Source organism: Marmota monax, unplaced genomic scaffold (assembly GCF_021218885.2).
Source record: "Marmota monax isolate L192 unplaced genomic scaffold, Marmota_monax_Labrador192_F-V1.1 WCK01_AAM20220418_F8-fsc00019, whole genome shotgun sequence".
Classification (NCBI taxonomy): Eukaryota; Metazoa; Chordata; class Mammalia; order Rodentia; family Sciuridae; genus Marmota; species Marmota monax.
The window spans coordinates 9,325,351-9,353,211 of NW_026695242.1; the positions used below are offsets into that span (position 1 = coordinate 9,325,351).

General features: G+C 39.4%; 1 protein-coding gene across 2 annotated transcripts; it reads right to left on the reverse strand.

Moving 5' to 3' along the window:
- Nucleotides 1-361: 361 nt before the first annotated feature.
- On the reverse strand, nucleotides 362-27,861 carry Supv3l1 (Suv3 like RNA helicase). 2 transcript variants are annotated; one of them, XM_046419892.2, is made up of 15 exons: nucleotides 27,543-27,861; nucleotides 19,445-19,522; nucleotides 18,947-19,054; nucleotides 17,450-17,564; nucleotides 16,138-16,306; nucleotides 13,360-13,471; nucleotides 11,944-12,021; nucleotides 10,455-10,546; nucleotides 9,341-9,521; nucleotides 8,704-8,797; nucleotides 6,723-6,942; nucleotides 5,206-5,286; nucleotides 4,685-4,861; nucleotides 1,489-1,637; nucleotides 362-842 (listed from the first exon to the last, which is right to left on the reverse strand). In XM_046419892.2, exons 1-15 carry the CDS (start codon nucleotides 27,808-27,810, stop codon nucleotides 407-409), a joined length of 2,358 nt encoding a protein of 785 aa, XP_046275848.1. In that variant the 5' UTR covers nucleotides 27,811-27,861; the 3' UTR covers nucleotides 362-406. The 2 variants fall into 2 exon arrangements, with proteins under 2 accessions (XP_046275848.1, XP_046275849.1); XM_046419893.2 differs by lacking the exon at nucleotides 27,543-27,861 and adding an exon at nucleotides 21,254-22,388.

Consider the following 27,861-nt stretch of genomic DNA (forward strand, 5'->3'; position numbering starts at 1 on the left):
TCTCCCCTACCAAAACATGCATCCACCTTGTTTTCCACACTCCCAGCTCCTAGGGCAGCCTGGGTACATGGGTACAACAGACAATAACATCTGTCAAAGAATCCCACTCACGACATCCCCTGCAACAGCTCAGGCACTGATTGGGTCAAACAATTCACCAAACTGATTTGTTCCCAGGCAGAGTTCTTTATGGTACGGTGACTCAGTGCTATCCTGCAAATGGCCATTATATAAAAGATTTAAATAAAATCTCTGACATTTCAGTATTTTTTAAACACTGAGTTCATTTTTCTGTGCCCAAAAACTCAGTACAAGATAGCCACAATGCTACAGCAAGCAGCAAATGCTCATTCAAACAAACTGGACTTAAAATAGATTTTTATTTGCAAAATTAAAAAAACAAAAACTAATCAGAATTGTGTTCCTTCTTCTTTCTTCTTGTCCCTTTTGAGTAAGTCCCAGACTCTGTTCTCTCTTGGCCATGTTCAGTCTGTTGTGTCATCCACTCCTTTTCAAGCTGCTTCAACATGTCTGGAGTGAGGAGTCCTTGCTGCACCAATCTGGAAGCGAGGGATAGCTCCCCAGCGCTGGCGCCAAGCGGCTCAGCAGCTTTACTCCCTGCAGTTTTGGTGCCACGTGCCCTTCTAGCTTGGCTCTTCAAGGTTCCTGACAAACGTGACTGGCTCCCTGCTAATGAGCTTTCCAGATGCAACAGCTTACGTGTCTCGGAAATTTTAATCAGTTTGGTGATGTTGTGAACACCGTCCTGGATAACACCATCCAGCTCCTTCTGCAGGTCTCGCACAAGGCTGGTATCTGGAAACATGTCCATGAATCGGTAGCTGTGAAAAGGACATGATATATTATAGCAACAGCTCTGGACTAATCTCAGTGGCACACCTACGTTAATTCCAAATGTTTTCTTTTTGCAAACTGTCCAGTATCTTTATTCAACTTCTACTTCTTCTCCAACATACCTGAGGAATATGTCATGATGAAAGTGGGTTGGTATGCTATCTCAAGTAATATTTATATGCTCCCCTAGGGATATATACCCCTCCTTTGAGAAGCCAAGCCCTCTAGAGCACGGATTCTCAAATGTCAAAAATCTACAAGTGAACCACCTGAAGATACTGTTAAACTGCAGAATCTGATTAAGTCTGGGATGGCCCTGAGATTCTTTATTTCTAAAGCTCCCAGGTGATACCAACACTTGTGATCCAAGGACCACTCTTTGAGTAGAAAGGGTCTAGTGGATCTTCTCACTTGGCTGTCTCAATGATAACCACAAAACTCCTGAAGACTTTTTTGGAAGAAATATAAGCCAGGCTCAAGTGCTTTTATTGACAACAAACATAATATAGAGCTTCTTGCAAATATGTGCTGAGTTTGAAACAAAAAACAAACAAAAAACCTCCCACCATTCATAAAACCTTTGATTTGCCCTATTACTTAGAAACAAGAACACATAAAGGAGAAAATTGGTACCTTAGCCACAGGTAAAGATCCAAGACGTCATGGACAGCTTCAAGATCCATGAGGTCTTTAATGTTCTTAGGTGGTTGTAGAGGCCATTTGATGTATCGGCGTAACCATGCAAAGGTCAAAGGCTCATTCCTGCTATACTGCCTGGCAAACTGAGGAATAGTTTGGTAAAAGAATTAGAATTCCCTTAAGTCTATAATTAGAAAAAAGCACAAATATTACCTGTGGTTGTGTTTCAATAGACAGGCTTGTTTCTTTGCTCCTTGATATTTTTTTACTTTTTTTGGTGGTATTGGGTATTGAACCCAGGGCCTTGTGCACACAAGGCAAGCACTCTACCAACTGAGCTATATCCCCAGCCCTGGCTTTTTTTACATTTTTAAAAACATTTAATCTACACACACACACACACATTAAAAAAAAAAAAAAAAAAAAACCTTAGTTCTTTAAATAAAAAAATTAAATTCTTTAAGAAAAAAAAAAAGATGACTTTCACCTTTTTCCAAAGTTAGGGCAATAATGTCTTAATTAAAAGTTATAAAAAGGGGCTTGGTGCAGTGGTGCACACCTGAAATCCAGCAGCTTGGGAGGCTGAGGCAGGAGGATCACAAATTCAAGGCCAGCCTCAGTAACTTAGTGAGGCCCTAAGCAACTCAGAAGAAACGCTATCTCAAAATAAAAAAATTAAAGGGGCTGGGGATGTGGCTCAGTGGTTAAGCAACTCTGGGTTCAATCCTTGGTACAAGAAAAAAAAAAAAGACTTTAAACTCTGGCTTCAAGTCAAAGCTGATTTCAAATAATTCATTTCCTAATTAAGGCAAATTATCTCTCAATGCTTAACCTAAGCAAGGCCAATACTTCAGAGAGGCAGAGCCATTTTAGATTCCTTTGGCTAAAGAATACTCTAATTTTGTTAAATTTAGTCTGGTGCATTCTGCCAATTTTAATAAATGCCAAGTCAGACAGCCATGATGAATGGAAATGTGACCATGCTAACCTGTTAGGACACAACAAGCAGGGGTTCTCAGGCTCTCTTTATAAAGGCAGTGCCCTTAAGAACTCTGGCCACAGAAACTAGTGGAAGTCCAAGTTCAGGGGCTGAGTGGAGAGGGCAGGGAGAGCACTAGTTTTAGTATCTCACTGTCCACTGAGATAATTCCACTTGCAGCCAGCCCTAAAGGAGCTCTGGGGAGAACAGTTTCAAAACCACTGTCCTGAGAGGCATGGGAGGCCATCTATGGGACTGAGCTCTTTATACTTCAGTGATGGTAGAGATCAAGAGCAAAGGGAGGGCTGGGGCTGTAGCTCAGTGGCAAAGCACTTGCCTAGCATGTGTGAGGCACTGGGTTCGATCCTCAGCACCACATAAAAGTTAACAAATAAAATAAAAGCATTCTGTCCATCTACAATACAAAAAAAAATTAAAAAAAAAAAAAAGAGCAAAGGGAAAACTTCTAGATTTCAGAAGTTTTTAAACAGAAAACATATGTGTGTATGTTGACTGTACAGTTCCAGAGATTCCTTACTCCTTAGCAAAGAGCTCCTGCTTTGTTAGAAGAGCTTAAGAGATAGTGCAAATGAGGCTGATGCCAGCTCCATTCAGGTCAGCTTCCTCAGTCTCAGACCGTTCTCTAACCTCTGACCTTGTACTAACTTTCCCCCAAATGCCAGCTCCAGGAAAAATATTTTCTAGGTAAACCCAGACATGGAAGACCTCTAAGACATATTGTTAAGGAAAAAAGGCAATTTGCAGAATAACTTGCTATGATAACATCTATGGGAAACACATCCACAGGACAAAACTAGAATTCCTATGTGCACATGCATGCAGGCAGACGCCACGGAGAAGGTCTGCAGAGACGCACACAAACACATCAAAGCAATCATTTCAGAGAACCGAGAGTGGGAGGTGGCCAAATTTATCCACCTGCAATGTTTTAATGTTATACTAAGAGAAAGTATTATGCATTTTATAATTTAAAATATAAATTTACACCCAGGCACGGTGACACACGCCTATAATCCCAGTGGCTTGGGAGATTGAGGCAGGAGGACCTAGAGTTCAAAGCCAGCCTCAGCAACTTAGTGAGGCCCTAAGGAACTCAGTAGACCCTGTTTCTAAATAAAATACTAAAAAGGGCTGGGGATGTGGCTCAGTGGTTAAGTGCCCCTAGGTTCAATCTCTGGTACCAAAAGAAAAAGAAACCCCCCCACATACATATTTATATTTAGAAATAGATTTGGTTAAAAGAGCTAGTGCACAGAATACAAAGGCCTCTAGAGGAGTTGGCAACGATGAGTCTTCAGAGGAAGAAGAGGCCTCTGTAGGGTTCCCCTGCCCTCGCTGCCCTTTCCCACAAAGTCCTGTGCTCCTCAGAAGTCACAGATTCACATCCCTACACAAACGGGTTAAAAGGAAGGGGGCTGGAACCTAGGCCCCATACTCACACAAGACAACCACCCAGCACAGTGCCTTACAGTTAAGAAAACTGAATATTGTTGCCACTACTGCAATCCCTCTCCCTTTGAAATAGTTACCCCACAACAATAAGGAAAAGGTTTGCCATCAGGCAAAGTGCCTTCCCTCAAAATATATTTTTAAATCATTTTTATTTTAGACTCTTTTTAAATTTTTTTTTTAAATTGTAGATGGACACAACATCTTTATTTTGTTTATTTTTATGTGTGGTGCTAAGGATGGAACCCAATGCCTCATGCATGCAAGGCAAGCGCTCTGCCACTGAGATACAACCCCAGTCTTTGTTTTAGCTTCTTCACAGTGGCTACAATATGAGCCCAAATGTAAGACAAGGGTTCTACCTCCCTCAAAAATTATCTGTAAAGCCAGGCATAGTGGTGCCCACCTGTAATCTCAGCATTTTGGAAGGCTGAGGCAGGAGGACGACAAGCTTGAGGTCAGCCTGGGCAACTTAGTGAGAACTTGTCTCAAAATATGAAGTAAATAAATAAAAAGAGCTAAGGATGTAGCTTTGCAGTAGAGCACCCCCTGGGTTCAATCCCCAATACTGGGGAAAAAAAATTATCTGTGAGAAAAAGAGTCAAGAATATTTAAGTTTTTAGAAAGTCTCTTATATTTATATGGCACTCTCCCAAATGTTTAATTTCAAATAACAAACAATTATTTGGAAAAAAAGGTGTCCATCTTAAACAAGCCAAAATAGCAGACATGAAGGCTCACCTGTAACAATGAGGAGCACACAAAGGGCTGCTTCTTATTGATAGGGGCTGTGCAGAACACGTATCTCACTCGGAGACTTAATGGGATATGCTGGATTAACTCTGCAGAAAACTTAAAATCATCCATATTGCAGACAAAATACTGCCCATCAACTTGTGAGAAGTCTACAAAAATATCCTGGGGGAGGAAAAATATATGAAGTTACTGGACTGCATCAATGGGCAGGAATAAAGTCTATAGAAGACAATGTCTTTAATCCACAAGAGACTTCCAGAAAGGCCTGCTTTATTCACTGCCTCCCGAAGCTAAGAGATCTCCCCCACAGCTTCCCAACCTGAAACTCAGACAGAACATTCCTCAAGAAACTCCCAGAGGATTTTGAAAGAAAGTCTTCATCTACAAGATAAGTTACATGGAGAGCAACTTTACAAAGGCAGACTATCCACCCAGACCCATGAGGTGGACCAGTAACTCTCTAGCATACCACCATTTTTAGATGAGACTTCAAAGTTTCTACTTACGATGAGATTGGAAAGTGTTGTATCAGGGAGGTGGTAAGCAAACATTTCAATCTGTTCAGCAGTTGGATGAAGACCTGCTGCCTTTAGGAAAAGTAAAAAATAAAATAAACGTGAGCTGATTGTTTTGGGTTTTTTTGAAAGGATAAATTTGCTTAAATTATTTCAAATTAAAGTCCTACATTTAGGCTTATCTCTCACCAAAGGAGTTAAATGACAAGAATTTGAGTAAAACAGAAAACAAAAAAATCATCATTTTACTACTTATTACCAATTAGAAAAGTTGATGAGATAATTTAATAAAAATAACAGATAATTCTCATTAAAGAAACAGTCTTGTGCTTTTATTTTAGTCATTTTCCTAAAACCTATTATGAGCTGATGGAGTACCAAAATGCTTTACTGGATAAAAATTTTCCAGGTCTCAATTCTCTCCACTAAATAAAAGTAAAAGAGAAAAACCCAGTTGATTTAACCAGGGCAATAAAAATGATACACACACATACTGAGAGAAAGTTTCTAAACAGGAGGCCAGTTATTTCTTTAACAATATATTGCAGCATTAAGAAATGCCCAAGGTAACTATAAGGGATAAAGAAAGCAAAGACAGAAAGAAAATAGAAAGGAAGGAAGACAGATGGGTCCTGAGGGAGGGAAGAAGAGTCTGAATATAAGAAATAAGGTAACCCAGAGGGAAATGAGGGTGTGTCAAACTTCAGCTGCAGTGGGAGCCCCTATGAACCTAACCACACTCCACTGCAAAAACTATAGAAGTGGTTTCAACCACTGCTTTCCTCCAGGAATTTTTGTCTTGCATTATCTCACATATGTTCCCTTTATCTAGTGTTACTGACAAATTAAATGAGCCACATGTAAGTGAATTTTTCCAGGCAACTTTAAACTAATTTTTAAAAATTAATTTGTTTAAAATGTGTACACTTCTGATTCAATAACTACACTGACCAAAATTTAACACTGTCTTTTCTGGCTTGAATTTGTGATGCTCAGAGCTGTTACTGATCCATACTTCTAGAATCAAACTTCTGGTGATTTTTCAGTTCATTGACATAGATAATGTCACCTGAAGCAACTTTGCCCCTCTCCCCCCACCTGCTGCTATATTTCTAGGAAGAACTAAAGGAAAATCAGGTCAACTAAATTTGTTCAATCTGTATCTTTCACTTGCATACCATTCTCTGAACAAGGGGTCTCTATGTCTCTTCAAAACAATAAAGGAGGGCTTTCTTTCTTTTTTTTTTTTTTAGTTGTAGATGGACAATACCTTTATTTTATTTATTTTTACGTGGTGCTATGGATCGAACCCAGTGCCTTCCCCACGCAAGGCGAGCACTCTACCATTGAGCTACAACCCCAGCCCCAAGGGAGCTTTCTTGATGAGGTTTCAAAGGCACAAAATTTTCTTTTGCTTATTTCTGCTTCCAGGAAGGAGTATGGATGTGGGAGAGGGAAGATATGACTGAACTCCCCACAGAAGCAGTAATTCATGTATTATACCTTACCCTTATGGGATCCACTGGCCTATTCAAAATTTCCTTTAATAAACCGAGGTCCTCGCGATTCATCGTTGTAACCTCTCCTTCTTTGTACTGTGAGCTGAATCTACCAGCTCTGCCGGCAATCTGCAAGGCTTGGGAGGTGGTGATTGGTTCTATTTCTTTCTCTCCCTTCTCATTGATACTGGGCTTTATAAGAGAGTAAAAAATGATTCTCCTTATGCTCCTGAAATAGAAATGAAAGTGATCCCACAGAATGCATAAACAAGCCTCTGTTACTTGATTCTAATTAAGGCCTATTTGCCATTTTGCTGCCATTTAAAAAATGAAGACAGATGTGATGGAGCACACCAGTAATCCCAGCTACTCAGGAGACTGAGGCGGGAGGGTCACAAGTTTGAGGCCAGTCTCCAAATGAAAAATAAAAAGGACTGGGGATGTAGGTTGGTGGTAGAGCAGCCCTGGGTTCAATCACCAGTACCACATACAAAATGAAATTTTTATTAATAAAAATAAATAAACAAGGAAAACAAGTTTGTTGATGGGGTTGGGGTTGTAGCTCAGTCAGTAGTAGAGCAACTGCCTAGCATGTGTGAGGCACTGGGTTCAGTCCCTAGCACCACATAATAATAAACAAAATCAGGTATCATCTCCATTTATAACGAAAAATATTTTTTAAAAAAAGTTTGTTGGTAATTCTTTTTCTTCCTTTCTTTGGGAGATGGGGGTACCGGGGATTGAAAACTCAGGGACACTCAACCACTGAGCCGCATCCCCAGCCTTATTTTGTATTTTATTTAGAGACAGGGTCTCACTGAGTTGCTTAGTGCCTCACCGTTCCTGAGGCTGGCTTTAAATTCGCAATCTTCCTGTCTCAACTTCCGGAGCTGCTGGGATTAAAGGTGTACGCCAAGGTGCCTGGCTTCTTCCTTTCTTTTTTTCAATAGTAACTGCATTATTATTCAATTAAAAAGAATTACCATTCTTTTTTCAATTAGTATGTTCCAACTAAAAATCATCAAACTGTACACTTACAATAGGTGAACTGTATGGTCTATAAAATATACCTTGATAAAACTACAGAAAATGACTTTCTTTTTTTTTTAATATTTATTTTTTAGTTACAGGTGGGCACAATATCTTTATTTTTTATTTTATGTGGTGCTGAGGATCGAACCCAGTGCTTCACACATGCTAGGCAAGTGCTCTACCTCCGAGCCACAACCCCAGCCCAGAGAATGACTTTCTTATAAATAACCCACGGTGTTCTCATACTGCTTTAAAAAGTTAGCTATACCAGGTGTAGTGGTATGTGCCTGTAGTCTCAGCTACTCAGGAGGCTGGGACAAGAGGATTGCTAAAGTCCAAGAAGAGTTTAAGGCCAGTCTGGGCAACACAGTGAGATCCCATCTCAAAAAAAAAAAAAAAGAGCTACTATTAAGAACTATTAATACTTCTTGTATTCTTAAAGGTATATAGGTGCCTTCATTACCTACGGTGGAATATTGTGGCTTAACATTGTTATCACTAGAGAGAATGGCCAGCCCCATATTCAGAATAGGCACTTGGATACCTGCTAGCCAAGAAACTGAAAATAAAGTGAGGTAATGACAGGTTAGCAGAGTAGGGGGCAGCACACCAAAGTCCTAGTACTATATAATATTTTCTTTTTATTCCTTCAATATATATATAAGCAAGATAAAACTCAAATCTATACTGTAATGGCCATTCTTCTAAAGTGAAGTGTTTGGTCATTCATCCCAATTCAAAAATTGAAAACAGGGGCTGGGGCTGTAGCTCAGTGGCACAGAGCTTGCCCACCATGTGTAAGGCACTGGGTTCAATTCTTAGCACCACATAAAAATAAACAAATAAAGGCATTCTGTCCATCTACAACTACAAAAAAATTTCTTTTAATTGAAAACAAAAACAAACACTGCCATCTAATCCACTGAATATCAATGCTTATTAAAAAAAAATTACTTACAAATTAAGTCCCATGCCAATTGCATCTGTAGCGACCAGGATTTTGCACGGATCACTGGGATCATTAAACTTTTTTGCTTGAGCAAGTTTGGTTCCTGCAATAGAACAGTTAGATCAGCACTGTCCAGCCTTACTACATCATGCTAAGCATGCTTAGAAACTCTTGCCCCTGCTCTATTTTTATGAATAAAATTTTTATCATTTCAAAATTTCTTTCTTTATAACCTCAAAGAGTCACTATCCTTTACCTCCATTCCTTTAAGTTGCCCCTCATGCAGCAATGCACTTCCCCAGCATACTAATCTTATTCTGAGGATTCTTATTAGATTTCAGGACAATAATTTGAAGGGAATTACTGGGTCCATATTTTAAGACATTTTGTAAAAAAATCATAAACTCACCATTTAAAATATAGTCTATGATAACAGCAGCAAATTATAAGAGCTATAAGTAATTAAATACTCCTACTTCCCACAAGGTTAACTAGAAAAAATATTTATTCCATACGATCTATAAAAAATTACCAATAAACCAAATGGCTTACTTCAATTTTTTTACTATGTTTTCTATACATATTTTAACATATTTGGCAAAAATTTAAAATTTCATATCTTATCACAACAAAAGCCAATAATTACCAGGTGGGAGACTGCCATATATAACAGCTGATTCCAATCCTCGAATTTCAATCTGCCGACTCACAGAATAAATATCATTCTTGCTAAAACAGACAACACAGTCCCCAGGCCGAAGGTTGTCTAAAGATTCCAATGCATGATCCAGCACAGAAATGGGGGTAAGCCTCTTATAGTTTCGAACCTACAATAAAGACATATAGTGGTAAAATAACATATCCAACACAACTTCCTCTAATAAATTAAAAACTTGCCAAGCAATCAACAGTAGCTAAAAACTGATAAGTACCAACGTTTTTCAAGGGAAAAAGGAAAGGATTCACTTCAACATTATAAGTGTTACCATCAGCTCTCATTGGCATTTCTAGACTAATAGAATATCATACAGTGTTCCATACATTTTCAAAGCATTTTCACATATATTGATTTTCATGGAAACATGGCAACTTCAGAAGAATTAATTGTTATTTCCATTTCATGAACGAGTAAAATAGAGCCCAATAAAAGACTGAGTCAGAGCTTTTTCCAATTCTAACTATGATCTGCCTCCAAATGCAAAGGTAAAAAAAGCAACACTCAGAATGGAATCCAGAATTTCTTCCACTACTTTCCAGAATGTCTCCCTGAAATTGAGCATAAAACTAAAACAATGGCCAATTAAAAATATTTCTTCATCTTATTATAAAACTCAGGTAAAGAAAAAGAAAAGTAGGAGTTAGAAGGAACCAATTACTTCCTACTCTAGGAATTTGCAAAAGGGATACAAAAGTCCTAATTTACTTATTCTAAACTGATATGCTCAAATCCCAAAGAATTTTGTGAAGATGAAGAATCACCCAGGCCTTGGGTTTGATCTCCAGCATTGGGGGGAAAAAAAAAGAATGCCTCTTATTCTTGGAAGACTCAGGATGCAATTGCTACTCTGTCAGAACTTCACACTTCACATCATGAGGTTCAACCAAATATATGAGCTAGTCAACTATTTAAAAAAAAAAAAAAATGAAGTTTTCTTTTTAGTTAGGTTCTAATTTTGCCACTGCCTAGGGTCTAAAGCCACTGTATAGTTACTCTTAGCTATTTGCTTTGCCACTTGAAAATGAAATATATAATGTAGTACCTCCACTTCCTCCCCAGTTGTATACATAAGCTCAGTGACCAGATCGATAGCAGCAGATTCTCCACATAAATGGATTTCTTCAGCACACAGTCCTGTAAATGCACAATTGGGATTTTTTAAAAAAGACTTATAATTAAGTATATAACATTCGCAAAACAAAAATACTTTACCTTTATTAGCTACCTATTATTTTACAAGTCTATCAAATGTTTTCAGCAATGTCTCTTTGATGCAAATGTCAAACCACCACTGCCTTCTAATGGGCTAAGATCATCCCTGTTTTTCTAAATCTCAAAGTTCTAAAGCTGCTCTGACCAAGGTTTCAAGTCTATCAGGGTGAAGTCAGCCAGGACTGGAACGTGGCATCCTGATGCTTAGGGCTCAACATTAGTCCTACACTTGTGTTTTTCAAATTAGGCTCCATGGAATCACAGAGGTTAGGAGCTGGAGGGCAAAAGAAAGTCCAAGTTGCTTACCCCTGGCCAGATCCATTTCCACCTGTTTTATTATAGGCCTAATGCATCAGTATTATTTACAGAAAGAGTTCAGTTATTTGTTTTTAAATTTGAAAATACCTGCCCTACAACATGCTGATCAAAAATTTACTCCAAAAGCAAGTAGCAGAATAATCATTCACATCGGACATCAAGAATTCCATATTACCAGGACCCTACCCTAAATGAATAAATAAAAAATAAAAAGCCACGGCCACAAGATTTTTACTTCAGCATCATCAATAATAGGAAAAAATGTTCCAACTCTGCCATCTTGTGATGTACATCAGTAATCCCAGTGACTGGAAGCTAAAACAGGGGGTTACAAATTCAAAGCCATGCTCAGCAACTTACGAAGTCCATAAATAACTTAGCAAAACCCTGTCTCAAAAAATAAAATGGCCTGGGGATGTGACTCAGTGGTTAAAATGCCTTTAGATTCAATCCCTGGTACCAAAAAAAAAGTTCAGCTTTAAAGAACAAATTCTGGTACAGCTCTTCAATGGAGGAGATGCAGTTATATTAACAATATGAAAAAATGGCCATGAAATAACAGAACTGAAAAAGAGAAAGATACAAAATTAAATATTCTGAAAATACCACACACATAAGAAAAAGAAATGGCACAAAATATTAATAGTGATTGTGTAAATGTGGTAAGACTTGAACTTTTTTTTTTTGCCTTGGGGTACTGCAAATTGAACCCAGGGCTCTGTGCATACTAGGCAAGCGCTCCTCCACTGAGCTACATCCCCAGCCAAGAGACTTAAACATTTTGACTTTAATTACACAGCTATACCTATTTTGTAATAGTAAAAGTAGATTTCCCATTATTGAAATAGTATTTCAAAATTCAAAAACTCACACTTCACTGACTTTTATAGAAGACTTTTGTCAGAAAAAGGGGATCTAACAGACTACTTGGCAATGACAAGCAGATATACAAATAGTGCAGATGTCATAAAGCCCAGGCTTGATGCACTAAGACCACCAACCTAGAAGTGCTCTGGTCCAGGCCCATCCTCTGGCTGGATCTCGAATCATCTGAATTTCATCAATTACAGCCACTTCATCTTAAAATGAAAAAGTTATCATGAGCAATACAATCTACTTAAATAGTATTATAAACAAATCCAACATCAAAATTCAAGCTTTCATCACTACCACCATCACCATCATCCTTCATTATGGGTCTCTTGGGCTGGCTTGTACCAAGAATTTTATAATTGTATTTCATTTAATTCTCAAAACAACTCTAGGAAGTTAAGTACTTCCATTATCTCCATTTGACAAAAGAGTAAACTGAGGCCCAGAGAAGTTAAGTACTTGCCCAAAGTTAGACAGTAAGTGAAATCCAAACTTAGGTCATCTCGCTCTGAAGATCATACTCTTAACCACTGGAAGACACCATTCTCTGTAGTAAGCAGTTCCATTTACCTTATTTTCACCAGCCTCAGAGACTGCCTTGAGAATCTGCCTAAAAAGAACCACCATGGGCTGAGGTTGTGGCTCAGTGGCAGAGCACTTGCCTAGCACATGTGAGGCAGTGGGTTCAATCCTCAGCACCACATTAAAAAAACTTACTGTGCCCATCTGACAACTACAACAAAAACAACAACAAAAAAAAAACACACCACATTGCTGGGTTCAATGGTGCACACCTGTAATCCCAGCAGCCTGGGACTTGAGGCAGAAGGATCTCACATTCCAGGCCAGCCTCAACAATTTAGCAAGGCCCTAAGCAACTCAGCAAGACGCTGTCTCTAAATAAAATATGAAAAAGGGATGGGGATGTTGGCTTAATGGTTAAGTGTCCCTGAGTTCAATCAAAGGTTACACCCCGCAAAAAAAAAAGGTGGGACTAGGTTTGATGGCGCATGCCTGTAATCCCAGCTACTCAGGAGGCTGAGGCAAGAGGATCCTAAGTCCAAGGCAACCTCAGCAGCTTAGCAAGATATGTCTCAAAATAAAAAGCATTGGGGATAGCACAGCAGTAAAGTGCCCCTGAGTTCAATCCCTAATACCAAATAAAATAAAATGCAAAAACACCCAAACATACATAAAAGAAAAAAGGGAACTAACTTCTATAAGTAAGCATGACAATATTTGGTACTTATTACTAGTGGCAGGTAGCATTTGTTGTACTATTCTTTTTCCAGATATGGAATGTTTTTTCACAACAAGAATCATATTTAAGGGCTGTGGCTGCAGCTCAGTGGCAGGGTGCTTGCCTAGCATGTGTGAGGCACTGGGTTCGATCCTTAGTACCACATAAAAATAAACAAATAAAGGCATTCTCTCCATCTTCAACTACAGAAATTTTTTTAATTAAAAAAATCATATTTCACAAGTACAACCATATTTTAAAATAAAAAATACCAAGTCATAGTTTTTCAATGGTGTTTACATACATGGTGTGGTGACACTGCACATCTCAACAGTACAAGCAACATGGGCAGCCTGTTTCCCATCTGCTTCAACTGTCACACGCTCTTCACCTGTCACCAAGTCACATGGCACACCCTGAAATGACAGAAAGAAACCCAGTCGTATTTCTACCTTGAAAACAACAGCAAAAAGTAGTTTTGTGTGTCTATTCTCTTCATTACCAAGGAATTTATTTAACAGCTGAAATAGAAGTATTCCCAATGCCTTTTTCTTTTCTTTTTTATAGAAAATGAAATAAGAGCTACTTTCTTATATAACTTAGGTAAAACTGGAAATATCTCCAACCAGTTAAATCCTTAATAAGAACATGAGAAACTAAAGCACATTCATTTTTAAAAAATTTATATATATATATATATATATATATATATATATATATATACAGTTGTTGATGGACCTTTACTCTATTTATTTATTTATATGAGATGCTGAGAATCAAACTCATGCCAGGCAAGCACTCTATCACTGAGCCACAAACCCAGCCCACAGTTTAACTTTTTAACTTTGTTTCTGTACTATCGGAGTTGTTAAAATGAACATGATTGTTTCTATACTCAAGAATACTAAATGGGGGCTGGGGATGTGGCTCAAGCGGTAGCACACTCGCCTGGCATGCGTGCAGCCCGGGTTCGATCCTCAGCACCACATACAAACAAAGATGTTGTGTCCGCCAATAACTAAAAATAAATAAATAAATAAATATTAAAAAATTGAAAAAAAAAAAAAAAGAATACTAAAAATTAGCTGGGTGTGGTGGCACATGCCTGTAATCCCAGTGACTGGGTAGGCTGAGGCAGGAGAATCATGAATTAAAAGCCAGCTTCAACAACTTAGCAAGGCCCTAAGTAACTTAGCAAAATCCTGTCTCAAAATTAAAAATAAAAAAAGGCTAGGAAGCCAGGCACAGTGGCGCACACCTGTAATCCCAGTGATAGGGAGGCTGAGGCAAGAGGATCACAAGTTCAAAGGCAGCCTCAGCAACATCAAGATGCTAAGCAACTCAGTGAGATCCTGTCTCTAAATAAAATAAAATAGGGCTGGGGATGTGGCTCAGTAGATCACTGCCCTTTGAGTTCAATCCCAGGTACCAAAAAACTGGCTAGGGATGTGGCTCAGTGGTTAGGTGCCCCTGGGTTCAATCCCTGTAACAACAACAAAATATATATATATTTTTTTCCTAAAAATAAAAAAATTATAAAGAATATTAAAAATAAAATTTAAGACTGTAACGACCTCCTAATATACTTCCTTGAGAAGGAAATACCAATGCTGTGGTATAAGAGAGTGCTCAAACAACTGGCTTGCCCTCTACTGAGGGGTTCCCCAGAACAAAGGACTTTGAGTAAAGTTCAGTCAAACCTGGAGGGTTGGTCACCACCCCTAAGTGATCTGAGTCTAATTATAAGAGAATATCAGACAGATACAAACTAAGCAACAGTTTGCAACAAAACTGACCCGTCGTCTTCTAAAAGTACAAAAGTTATAAAAACAAAGGAAGACAAAGGAATTATCCCTGATTAATGGAAACTAGAGACAATTTAGAACAGTGGGAAACCTCAAATGGAGTCCTGGATGGGAGTGACAGGGTGCTACTGGACAACTGACAGATTCTGAATATGGACTGTATATTAAATAATAGTATTCTATCATATTAAATGATTTATCCTGCTTCAGATAAATATCCTGTGGTTATATTAAAAAAAAGTTTTTGTTCTGAGTAAATACGTTTTCAAATATTTATGGATAGAAGAATTATGTACCCAAATCATTAAAAAAAAATACAAATTACCTAACCAAAACTGGTTAATCTCTCATTGTAAAGTTTTAATAAAATAATGAGTCAAAATGTGACCCATTTAGTGAAATGATGTCTCAGTGATTACAGGGTTTAGTCCTTTCAGTTTTGAACAAGTAGTTTCAGCCAGTTGTGGCGGTGCAAACCTATAATTGCAGTGACTCAGGAGGCTGAGGCAGGAGAATTGAAAGTTTGAGGCCAGCCTCAGCAATACTTAGTAAGGCCCTAAGCTACTTAGTGAGATCCTGTATCAAAATAAAAAATAAAAAGGACTAGGGATATGCTCAGTGATTAAGTTTCCCTAGGTTTAATCCTCAGTACCAAATAAATAAATAAATAGATGAAGCAAGCTGGGATCTGACAGCTTGAATTCAAGGTTATTTATATGCCACTCTGCATTTCTCTCTAGGCATAAAATATTCTACAATGTTTTATTCATTCCTTCTAAAGTGTTCACTTTTCTACATTTTACTATCTCTAATATCAGGATGCATATTAAGCACTGAGAGCATGCCAGAGCTCAATTAGCAGCATCTTCTCCTTTCTTTTGTTTTCTTCTTTTTTGGTACCACAGATTGAACTCAGAGGTACTTAACCACTGAGCCACATCCCAGCCCGTTTATGTTTTATTCTGAGACAGAGTCTCTTTAAGTTGCTTAGGGCCTCACTCAGTTGTTGAGGCTAGCCTCAAATGTGAGATCCTCCTGCCTCAGCCTCTTGAGCTACTGGGATTACAGGTATATACTGCCACACTGAGCATCTTTTCTTTCTTAATTACACATATAATAATGGCACCTCTTACAATCAATAGTTTCCTAGATGCAAAGAAATAAGGTATAATTTGTTACTAGTAAACTACTATATCTTTCTTTTCCCCTTGTCCAACTTCAACCCCAAAAGAAAATGGAACAAGAAAAAAAGAGCAAATATTTGGTGATATACTGACAGCAGCATTACTCTTTTCAAAGATCTCATGTGCCAGTAATTTCAAGGGGCCACAATATACTCCAGATTTTGCTGACAAGTATTTCTGAATTGCATGGTAAGTTTTTCCACTGTTTGTGGGGCCCGAATGGAATATTATCTTCCGCCGTATGGCTCTGGCTTCTGAGTACCTAAAACATGAATGGGTAAACAGTTTAATTTTATTAACCCCAAAATCCACCCTAGCAAAGATACCAACTGAAAAAAAAATTTTTTAATTTAAATAAATAAATAGATAACACCCCACAAAAACATCCTCCTAACATTCACAGATATTTTGAAAAATTAAGTAATTGGTTTCATATGCACATTCAAATAATTACCGATTTCCAAGAACAGTGTTAACTAAACGGAGGACAAAAAACCCCCAATACAAATTAATGTCTTGGGTATTTTCCCCACTGCATAAACCTCTTTTCTTCCAGAGTTACTAAATTTAAATTGCTATTTGCTCCACAGATATGTTCACATCATTCCCACAGCTCTAAATATGTGAACCTAAAAGCAAACATTCCCAGGTCTCTGAATTCAATATAAACTATTATAATAACTGAGCCTCCTGCTTCTGGTCCTGATGGCTGCCTGGTAGTGAGTGGACTTGTGCTGTCTCTATAAGCAAATACAAAACTGGGCAAAATATATGCAGCAACTATTTACAAATGTGTGGAACAGGTGCAACCCCTGAAAGGGGGGGACACTGGAGATGATCGAAGCAGGGCACAGGGAGGTGGACCCCGAGCAGAGTAAGAAAGTCCCACAGAACAGAGCATAGAAGTCAATGCAGAGCTGCGGAAGCACCTAGAATCTGAAGGGCAGAATGTGGAAGAGCAGAAAGGGTGAAGGAAGTAGGGAGCCCTGAAGTTTCTGCAATGGTTTCATGTGGGTCCTTGGCCACAGCCTGGCTGAAGGTAAGAATTGGCAGGGCCTTCAAGCTTAGCAAGGGTCTGAGCAGAAAGCTTCTGAGAGGTCTTGAAGTGCTAGAAGATGCTGCTGTTCCACCCACAGGGGAGAAAATTCAGTATTAACACCCTGGCATTCAGCTGACTCCAGGAAGGCCACAGCTCAGATGCAAGGCTAACACCCTACTCAAGCTGCTTCAGTTCTGCCCTAGGAAAATACAAGCCCACGCTTGAACAGGATCAAGGGGAAACAGCCTAACAGAATGAACAGTACTGTTCAGACTCCTTATAATTTGCCACCTAGCATATGTTACAAAAACACATAATAATAGTCTTCCCAAATTAGAAACAGAAAATTTCAAATGAAGGACTAACCAGTTCGGTGGTAATCTCAAGTCACTGATCTTACGTAGATCATCCTTACATTCCAACACAGGAAATATTTGTTTGGCATGTCTCAAGAAAAATGGAAATAAATCATCCACATGAGCTAGAAAATAAAACACAGATTAACATGGGCAATCTGGGGCTGGGGTGTGGCTCAGAGGTAGAGGGCTCTCCTAGCATGCGTGAGGCACTGGGTTTGATACTTAGCACCACGTAAATATAAAGATATTGTGTCCACCTATAACTAAGAAAAAAAGTTTTTTTAAAAAATGGGCAATCTACTTGCTATCTACAACCAAAAGAAGCAAAATCTTTTTTCTTATTGAGGTAAATTAGGGGAGCATGGCCAAGATAAGAGAATCCTAAAAGAGGAGACCCCATCCTTTTCTAGAACTTTCTTTTTCTTATTTTTTCATCCAAATTCCACTTATATTTTTAGGAAAAAAAAAAGAAAAGTAGCTGCCAACAACTACATTCTACTATCCCAGTATAACTGGCAAAGATTAGCACTGTTCTTTTTTCTTAATTTAACAAGAATAAAGAATGGTATTGCCAGCCTATAATCTCAGCAGCTCAGGAGGCTGAGGCAGGAGGATCTCAAATTCAAAGCCAGTCTTAGCAAATTCAAAGCCAGTCTCAGCAACTTAGCAAGGCCCTGTCTCAAAACAAAGAAGGGGTGGGGGAATGTAGCTCAGTGGTTGAGTGTCCCTGGGTAGTTCAATCCCTGGTACAAAAAGATAAATATATAAAACTATATAAATATTATATAGATAGATAGATGGATCCCAATGGAATATTATCCATTTTATTTTATACGTGTGTGTGTGTGTGTGTGTGTGTGTAAAACTAGCCAGATATGGTGGCACATGCCTATAAGCCCAGATAGTTGGGAGGCTGAGGCAAAAGGATTGCAAATTCAAGGTCAGCCAGAGCAACTTGGTGAGACTCTACCTCACAATAAAATGAAAAGGGCTGGAGATGTATCTCAGTGGTAGAGCCCTTGCCCGGCATGCACAAAGCCCTGAGTTTAATACAAAGCACCACCAAATAATAATAATATGTAAGTATTTATATAATTCCATATATGGAATAAAATGATGTTCTTACTTTTTGTTTTTTCTTTTATAGCAAGAACTTTATCCTGACATGATGGAGAAATAAGCCAGTGGCAGAAACAGGTAGAATATGCTATGAACTAATCCTATCTTGTGTGAGAGCTCATTCCATTGTGGCCCATGTTAATACACAGCAGAAAGAAGATGACAGATCAAGGTCCCAGTCTAAGACATTCTCATGACTAGCTGAGGGACCCAATATAAAAGCCAAGTGATTACAAAACTTCCTATCCAAGCATTGAAATATTTACAAAGGATATTACCAAGACATATTCTAAAACAAATAAGCCATGCTAGAGAAATAAACATGAAGTATGGAATAAACAGAAAGTACATTCAAGAGAATTTTCAAAATTCTCTCAAGACTTGCCTGCACTGAAGCAAATGTCATTCAGAACAATGTGAATGTCCACATCCAGGGAATGAGATTGCATAATATAATTTCTAAAGCTTATGAAAGCTTGGTGGAAGAGACGAGCTGCAGAAAACAAAATCAAAATATGTAAGGCTTAGTTTTCATTTCAGTTCTCCTTTCAAAAGCACAAAATGCACCACACCAAATTCAAAGTATCTCTATATTTTTGCTATGTGGATAATTCAGCTGGTTTAATTTGATCTAGGCTAAAGCTGAAAAACTAGCACAACAGGAAGGAAAGGTGCCCAGGCAGCTCCTATGCTGTGTGGTCTGGCTCAACAGGTGAGCCTTGCCAGCCTCCTGCCCTCGAAGAAGCAATGGTCAGAGGCTTGTCTCCAGACCACAACTGTACTCCTACTTTCAGGGCATAAGAGGTCCCATAGAACACTGAAAAAGCTATACAAAGCTACACAAAGTAATACTACATCTCTATAAAGATATTATATGTCTTACCATCAAGTCCATAATCAGCACCCAGTTTCTGAATTTCTTTCCTCTTATAAAACTTATCTAAGATCTTCTTTACTTCGTCTAGAAGAAAGACATAAAAATTCAACATTCATTTCATATTTTAGAGAAATGACCAAATGGCAGAAGAAACTTGAAATCATGATACGTAAGAAGTTGAAGATTTTAGTTGATCCTCTTTATGGGTTAATATGCAATGAAATATCTAGAAAAAAATAATAGTCAAATCAGGCAATATTCCTGTTATACTGCAGAGGAAATGGGCAAGGTGTAATGGGCTCAGAACTAGGTTCTAATTTTTATCAAGCCATTTTTAGATAACCATGCCATTTCATTTACTTACAACCATTCTGCATATTAATAGTAAACAGGGGTCTGGGGTTGTAGCTCAGTGGTAGAGCACTTGCCTCCAACATGTAAGTACTGGGTTTGATCCTCAGCACCACATAAAAATAAACAAACAAAATAAAGATATTGTGTCCATGTATAACAACAAACAGTAAACAGCTAAAATAAATGCAGAAAAGACAACCAATTTGGCAAGGATCAGATCATCATGCTTTTATGCAAAAGACTAAAGAACTGGGATGATCTTTAGTTTGAAGATGATGATTTTATGAAGAACACATTCCTCTCATTTTGTTCTAGATGGCATAAGTTAACTCAGCGGGAGGTAAAGGAAGCTGATTTCAATGGAATTTACATAAGAACTTCCTAATAATTAGAATAATTTTTCAGACCCAAAATCACAAACATAGACACTTTATTAATTTCCTCTACAAGAGACAAAAACATCAATCTTTTGACTGAATGTCAGGTCCCTGGAAAAGCCAAACAGATTCCAGGAAGGAAAATGAAAATTAAATACTTAAAAGGTACTATAATACCACCTAAAATCTATGACCACGGTAGGCTAAGGAAGGTTAAGCAAATTATCTAATACGAATGTTAACAATTATATAGCACGAAGCAGGTTTGTGTTCCTGAAGACTATGGTACAATAATTGTTTGGGCCCAAGAGGATATTTGGCCAGGAAAAGGTCAAGATGGCTAAAGGCAAAGCCATAGAAAGGAATAGATACAAAGGGGAATCCAAATTACATGGTTAAGCAGATGATGATGAATCAGACTTCTTTCTCCAAAGAAACATTTGCTGCACTGTGCTACCTTCTCCCGCCCTCAGGATCCCACCAAACAGTTTTTCAGGCTGAGCTGCCTGCCCCTGCCTTACAGGGTGCTTGCTCAGCTATAAAGAACAGGTTTGGGGTTGCCCAGGATCCTTGCTTTTAATTTAGCATAGACCTTGGAGAACTAGCTGCTTCATTGCTAACTGTTCTGACAAAGAAAATCGCCAAGAGCAATCACATGCAAAGTCTCAGCATCCCCAACCATTCAAACTGGCTTACTCAACACCCTCAGAAGTATGAAATCTTGCAGCAGCTGAACTCTAGTTAAAGCTGCAAGGTTCACAAAATCATTTAAGGAAAATGAAATTCCAGCAGTTGATCTCCATCTGTCTTTCTCCAATTTATAATAAACCCCCATTTACATGATGTGGGATGTAGAAATCTATAGCGGAACAAGCTGGGTCTTCTGCGAATTTGTCATCAAATGCCAAGGAAAAAAAACAAGGAGCGGGGTTTGTTTTTACTTTTAAAAATGCCTCAAAATAAATAAATAAAAATGTCTCAAAACTTATTCTATTATAAAGGGACAAAGCTGAACAGTAGGAAAGAATTCCCCATTAAGAGCTCTCCTGATGGCTTCTGCAAGAATCATAGAGATGTCAATCACCTGTAATTTGGAGCAATGCTTCACCTTGACCTCCCGGGGTATGGTATGAGTAATCACTACTGCTTCAAAACTTGCACTGTGATGCGAGAAATGACTGGGCCAGAAAAGATTCCATGAGTCAAGACAAACTCTGGTGGCTCCAGCTGAGAAGTTTGTCAGCCACAAGGCAAACTGTGCCACAAGTGTCAGTCATGTCATCCACAAGGATAGCCACTGGAGTCTTCATTCCCACCGACTAGCACCATGCAGTCCACATCACTGGCCTTCTGTTGCTAGTGAATCTAGACAAAGTCCACATTCAACCAGTCTGCAAGGTCACACTCTTGGCTCCATCAGCATCAGGTGACACAATAGGGCAGTTCCTCCACTCAGATATTCTCCCTAATTCAATTCAGGATACCCAGCTCTGCATACAAATTGTCCACTGGGATATTTAAAAAGCCCTAAATTTGAGAAGCATGAAGATCCATGGTGATAATATGACCTGCACCAGCTACAGACAGCATATTTTCGACAAGCTTGGCTGAGAGTGGAGCCTGCTTCTTGTCCTCCTTATCGTGCCAGTCATCAGGGAAACATGGGATGACTGCAGCAACTGAGCTGACTGAAGTGATCTTGCAGGCATTAACCATGATCAAAAGCTCCACTAGATTGTCAAGGATTTCAACATGATACTCTGAACGTAGACATCTTCTCCACTTATACTTTCACCAATTTCCACACAGGTCCCCCTGGTTGCTGAATTTCTTAGTCACCACCTTGCCTAGCTCCAGGCCCAGGGGGTCAGCAATTTTCTGGGATTAGTCCCAATGGGAGGTGGCGCTGAAGATTTTGATATTCAGCATTTTGGGTAACTATCCTAGGCACTCTTCACTCAGCGATCACTGTTGCTGCAAAGACCAGAAGTGAGCCCCACAGACTTAATACTATCCACCTTGCATTGCTTCTCTGCCATCTGACATTCCACCTGGCTCTAAATTACCCAGGGTCGGGGAGGCAGGATCAGTGGGGAAGCCCATATCCCATCCACCTGAATTAGCTGAGCCTGGGGCCTAGAACAATTTTAAAAAGGGGTTGCCTCACAATAATGAAAGTTCCTTGTAGCTCTGGGTTCCATCCCCAGTACTGCAAAAAAAAAAAAAAGTAACAGAAATTTCTGTGACACCAGGGAGGTTGAATTAGACACCTGTCTGGGTGACATACCACTATGAATAAATAATTTACCCTGAACCCAAGGGCACTCCACAATTAAGCCACATCCCCAGCCCTTTTAAAATTAATTAATGGTACTGGGGATTTAACCCAGGGACAATTTACCACTCAGTCACATCCTTAGACCTTTTTATTTATTTATGTATTTTAAACTTTTTTTTAAGAGAGAGAGAGAGAAAGAGAATTTTAATATTTATTTTTTTAGTTTTCAGCAAACACAATATCTTTGTTTGTATGTGGTGCTGAGGATCGAACCCGGGCCGCACGCATGCCAGGTGAGTTCGCTACTACTTGAGCCACATCCCCAGCCCTAGACCTTTTTATTTTGAGACAGAGATTCACTAAGTTGCTGAGGCTGGCACTGATTCTCCTGTCTCATTCTCTCAAGTCAATGGGATTACAAGCATGCTGTGCACTGGCCTATTTTTACATTCTGAGGCAGGGTCTCACTAAGAGAAGAGACCCTGTGATCTTTCTGCCTTGGCTTGCAGAGTAGCTGGGACTACAGGCATACACCACAATGCCTGGCTAAATCAATAATTTGATAGGAGAAAATATTTTAAATTTATTACACTGAGATTGTATTAAGGTCATACATGTTAAAATACTATCGTATCATTCTGTAGAGATAAACATTTTATTGACCCAGTCACACACTACACATTTCTGAGAAAGGCCAAAAGTGAGGATGGTTTCCTGCCCATGAAACACAGGCCAAGTGGCCTGTATTTTTACCTCCCAGAAAAGTACCAACCAGATTTTCATGCAGTCATGACATACTCAACACTCACTGAAATTAAGCCTGAACACAGCATCCTACTAACAGAACTGTATTTTATATAATAGAATTTCAAAATTGCTGGTCTAGCCACTAGATTTGCCCACACCTAAATATAAGATCCACAGATACATGTACACACATGTACACACTCATTCCCTGGAGTGGATCACAGGCAAGTATCATGGTATTTCTGGGCTTCTGTTTCTTTGTATCTAGTGGGGGCAACAGTTTCTTTGTGGGGGGAAAAAAAAAAATCAGTGACCAAAAAAAAAAAAAAAAAAACGGTTAGAAAAAAGCATATGAAATTGCATGAAAAAATTCTGCTAACCTATAAACTACAGATGGAGCAAATCTATTTTCTGAGACTAATATGAAGTATTATGTTATGATCCAGATACATATCCAAAGGAATTTAAATCAGCACGCAAAGACATATTTGTGCTTCCATGTTCACTGAAGTACCATTTGCAACAGTTAAGCTATGGAAGCAATCTAGGTGCCTATACCTATTTTATATGTGGAACATATTTATATATACAAACATATCAAAACATCACATTGGGGCTGGGGATGTGGCTCAAGCGGTAGCGTGCTCACCTGGCATGCGCGGGGCGCTGGGTTCAATCCTCAGCACCACATAAAAATAAAATAAAGATGTTGTGTCCACCGAAAACTAAAAAATAAATATTAAAAAATTCTTTCTCTCTCTCTCTCTCAATAAAACAAACAACAAAAAACATCCCATTGTACATAACTATATACAACTATTTATATTTATGTACATAAGTGTGTGTGTGTGTGTGTGTGTATATATATATATATATACATATATAGTTGTATATAGTCATATAGCTTTATGTAGTTATATAAACATATATGTGTAAATACACACACACACATATGACAAACATTATTCAGCCCTAAAAATGAAATTGTTATTTGAGACAACATGGAAGAATCTGGAGGACATTATACTAAATGCATCACTTATACATGAAACCTAAGAAAGCCAAGCCAGAGAAGTAGAGATGGAGTGGCAGGGTAGGTTGAAGGTGAAAGTGAAGACATTGACCAAAGGGTACAAAATTTCAGACACACAGAAGGAGTAAGTTTGAGCAATCTATTATCCAGACAGGAAACTATAATAAATGTTATTATATGTTTCAAAATTGCTAAGAGTAGATTTTAAATGTCATCACCACACATAAAAAATAAGTGTGGGCCATTTCCTCTCCTGGAAGAGGTCTGCTCCATACCTCTTAGGGTGTCACTTCCATTTCACTAAATAAATCTTTTAGCTTTTCTTTTTAAAAAGTGTGTGAAGAATTTGTTAATTAGCTTGATTTTATCATTCTATGACACAAACATATCAAAATATCACATCATACACCATAACTATAAACAACTATTTCTCAAGTTAAATTCTGACTGGGACTGGAGCTCAGTGGCAGAGTGCTTGTCTAACATGTGTGAGGCACTGGGTTCAATCCTTAGCACAGAATAAAAATAAACAAATAAAATAAAGGCATGATGTCCATCTACAACTACAAAAAAAGTTTTTGTTTTTTTGTTTTTAACTCTGAAGTGAAGGCAGTACAGGGGTACTCAAGCAGAAGCAGTAGTATGTTTCGTACACCTGGAGCAGAGGCACATGTCATACATATGGCTTAAGGATGGAAAGTGGGAGACAATGAAGCTGGGAGAGAGAGGCCAGGTCAGACAGGGTCTTACCAGCCATATTAAGACTTGGGGACTATTTTAAATTACAGACAATGAAAAAATATAATACAATTTTTTTAGCAGAAAAGCAACAGGTTCAATCTTTTTAAAAGAACATTCTGGGGCTGGGATGTAGCTCAGTGGCAAAGCGTCTGCCTTGCATTCGCAAAGCCCTGGGTTCGACCCCCAGTTCTAAAAAAGACAAAAAAAAAGAACCCCACCATAAAAGAACATTCTGATTGCAGGCAGAAAATAGACTAGAAGAAAAATAGACTAGAAGCCAGGCATGGTGGTGCACACCTATAATCCCAGCAGTGTGGGAGACTGAGGCAGGAGGACCGAGAGTTCAAAGCCAGCCTCAGCAACTTAGTGAGGCCCTAGGCAACTCAGTGAGACCCTGTTCTAAACAAAATACAAAAAAGGGCTGGGGATGTGGCTCAGAGGTTAAGGACCCCTGGGTTCAATCCTAGTACCAAAAAAAGAAAATAGAATAGAGAGATCAAAGGTATTCCAGGAGACATGTAAGGAGTTATTTCAATGATCCAGTCCAAGATAGAAGCTAAAAATTTAAGTTGGCTGCAGTGGAGAAGAAGTAAATTGACTCAATATTTATCAGACAGAATCAACAAGACTTGTCAACTGGACCTTCTGTTAAATATGGGAGGTGAGGAATGGGAAGAATCAAATCCACCAAGTTGTTTATCTTAGCACCTGGAGCAGGTCTTGAACATGCTAGTATAAGGAGTAAGCAATCTGAATGGAGCCACCTGGTAGGCAGCTATATAAATCGAGGATGAATGAGAGGTCCATGTCGGAGACAATGGTCAGAAGGGAGTACTGATTTTAGGGGAGAGGAGTACTGATTTTAGGGGAGAGGGAGAAAATGAGACACTTAATAGCAAAAGTATGAAGTATGGCAAAATGATGTGGAACAGAACCTTGAAGTAGTACATCAACTTATCAGATAAGAAGCAGGCAAAAGAGATGGAAATGTATCAATATTTGAATATAAAAAAGTTAGCCAAATTACCTCACACAAATTACTGTATGCCTTCAGTAAATGGGAAATTGTTGTTTAATGGGTTAACTGTTGTCTGAGTTTCAATTTTACAAGATGAAAATGTCCTAGAGGTCATTTTCACATGTGAATGAACTTAACATGACTAAACTATACATATAAGAATTATTAAGATGTTAAATGTTATGTTTTTACAATTTAAAAATAAGCAGAAATAATACAATTACATTATTAAAATTGTTGTTAAAACGATATAGACCCCAACTCCAAGTAAAGTGAAAGGCCTTGCTGAGCACTGGCCTGGTGGTATATGCTTGAAGTCCCAGCTCCAGAGGACTACTGAGCCAACAAGGCAGGAGGATCACTTGAACCCAAAAGTTTGAGGCCTCCTGGGCAACATAATAACACCGTATCAAAAAAAAAAAAAAAGGAAAAGAAAGAAAGAAAAATAACATAGACATGAGGTGCATCATATACTATACTGCTCTGAAAAACAAGATTTGACCCAAAGCATGCTATAATCCATATTTTACTTTTAGTTTTATTTATTTGGTACTGAGGATTGAACGCAGGGTGCTTTACCACTGATCTACATCCCCACCTTTTATAAATTTTGAGTCGTTCTCACTAAGTTGCTGGGGATCTGGCTAAGTTGCTGAGGCTAGTCTCGAACTTGAGATTTTCCTGCCTCAGCCTCCGGAGTCCCTGGGATTACAGTGTGCACCGCATCAAGCTGAAATTTGTATTCTCAAATTACAATAGGGGACGTACTGTTGCTAGTCGGAGTAACTCCCTGAAGACAGTCTGGAAAGCTAGTGCCCGGCAGAGTTGTGGCATCCCCTGGATCTCCTTGGTCAGAGGAAACCTCTCACCTTCTTCATCAGCCAAAAGCCAAAGTGCGGCTATATAACGCTAAACTCCCCTCGAAAATATTTACAGATCTCGCTGTCAAATCCATCCAAAATTAGTTTTGGTGACAAAACCTACTGCCACTCACTGATGCTACACTTTTACTTTCTCTCTGGCTCCTGGATGACTATGGTCCCTCTTTTAGCGAGGACCCCTTTATCAAGCTGTATCTTGTATGACAGCAGATTATCAGAATCTGTCTCGGTCCTCCCTTCACCCACCATGCAGCCCAACACTGCGACCTCGCCCAATGACAAAGAATCCTGAAAGAACTCCGCCTCTGGCTTTTCACTGCCCATCCCACTGCCCCATTTCGAAGGCAACAGTTCTGTGGCAGGGGAGGAACAGAGAAGGACACCCGGCGGGGGACTGAGGGAGCCAAGACGTCCCAATACAAGAGGTTTTAAACCAGTCGGAGACGAGAGAGGTCAAAGGGAAAAAGGTCACTCTGGGCGGACCGTTAAGGATGAATCAGACACAATCCCAAGAGTCAAAGGACTCTCAACGCAGCGAGGGAGGCAGAAACTGTCAGGCACAACGACAACGCTCGAGGGGACTCGGGTCACCAAGGGGAAGAGGGACAGCTGCCCCCCGGGGCCGCCAGGGCCCGGCAGACATCGCCCGCGGCCTTCGCTGGCTCCCGCACTCACTCTTGTCCAGAGGCCGCGTGAGCTCGGCCCCGACGTCGCCATCGGCGCTGGGGCCCTGAGGTTTCACAGTCAGCGGCACGAACAAAGACGTGTTCGGGGCTTTGGAGCCACCAGAGGCAGACGAGGCGGCAAGGGCAGGAACGCGCCCCAGAACCGCAGGGGGGGGCCCGCAGTGGGCGCGATGCGCAGAGCAGACGACCGCGCGGTGACCAGCCTGGCGCCCCGCCGGGAGCCGAGCCCACAGCAGGGCACACCGGGGGAAGGACATCGAGGCCGCGGGCTCCGGGGAGCCTGAGCAGCCCCCCGACACGGCGACGGG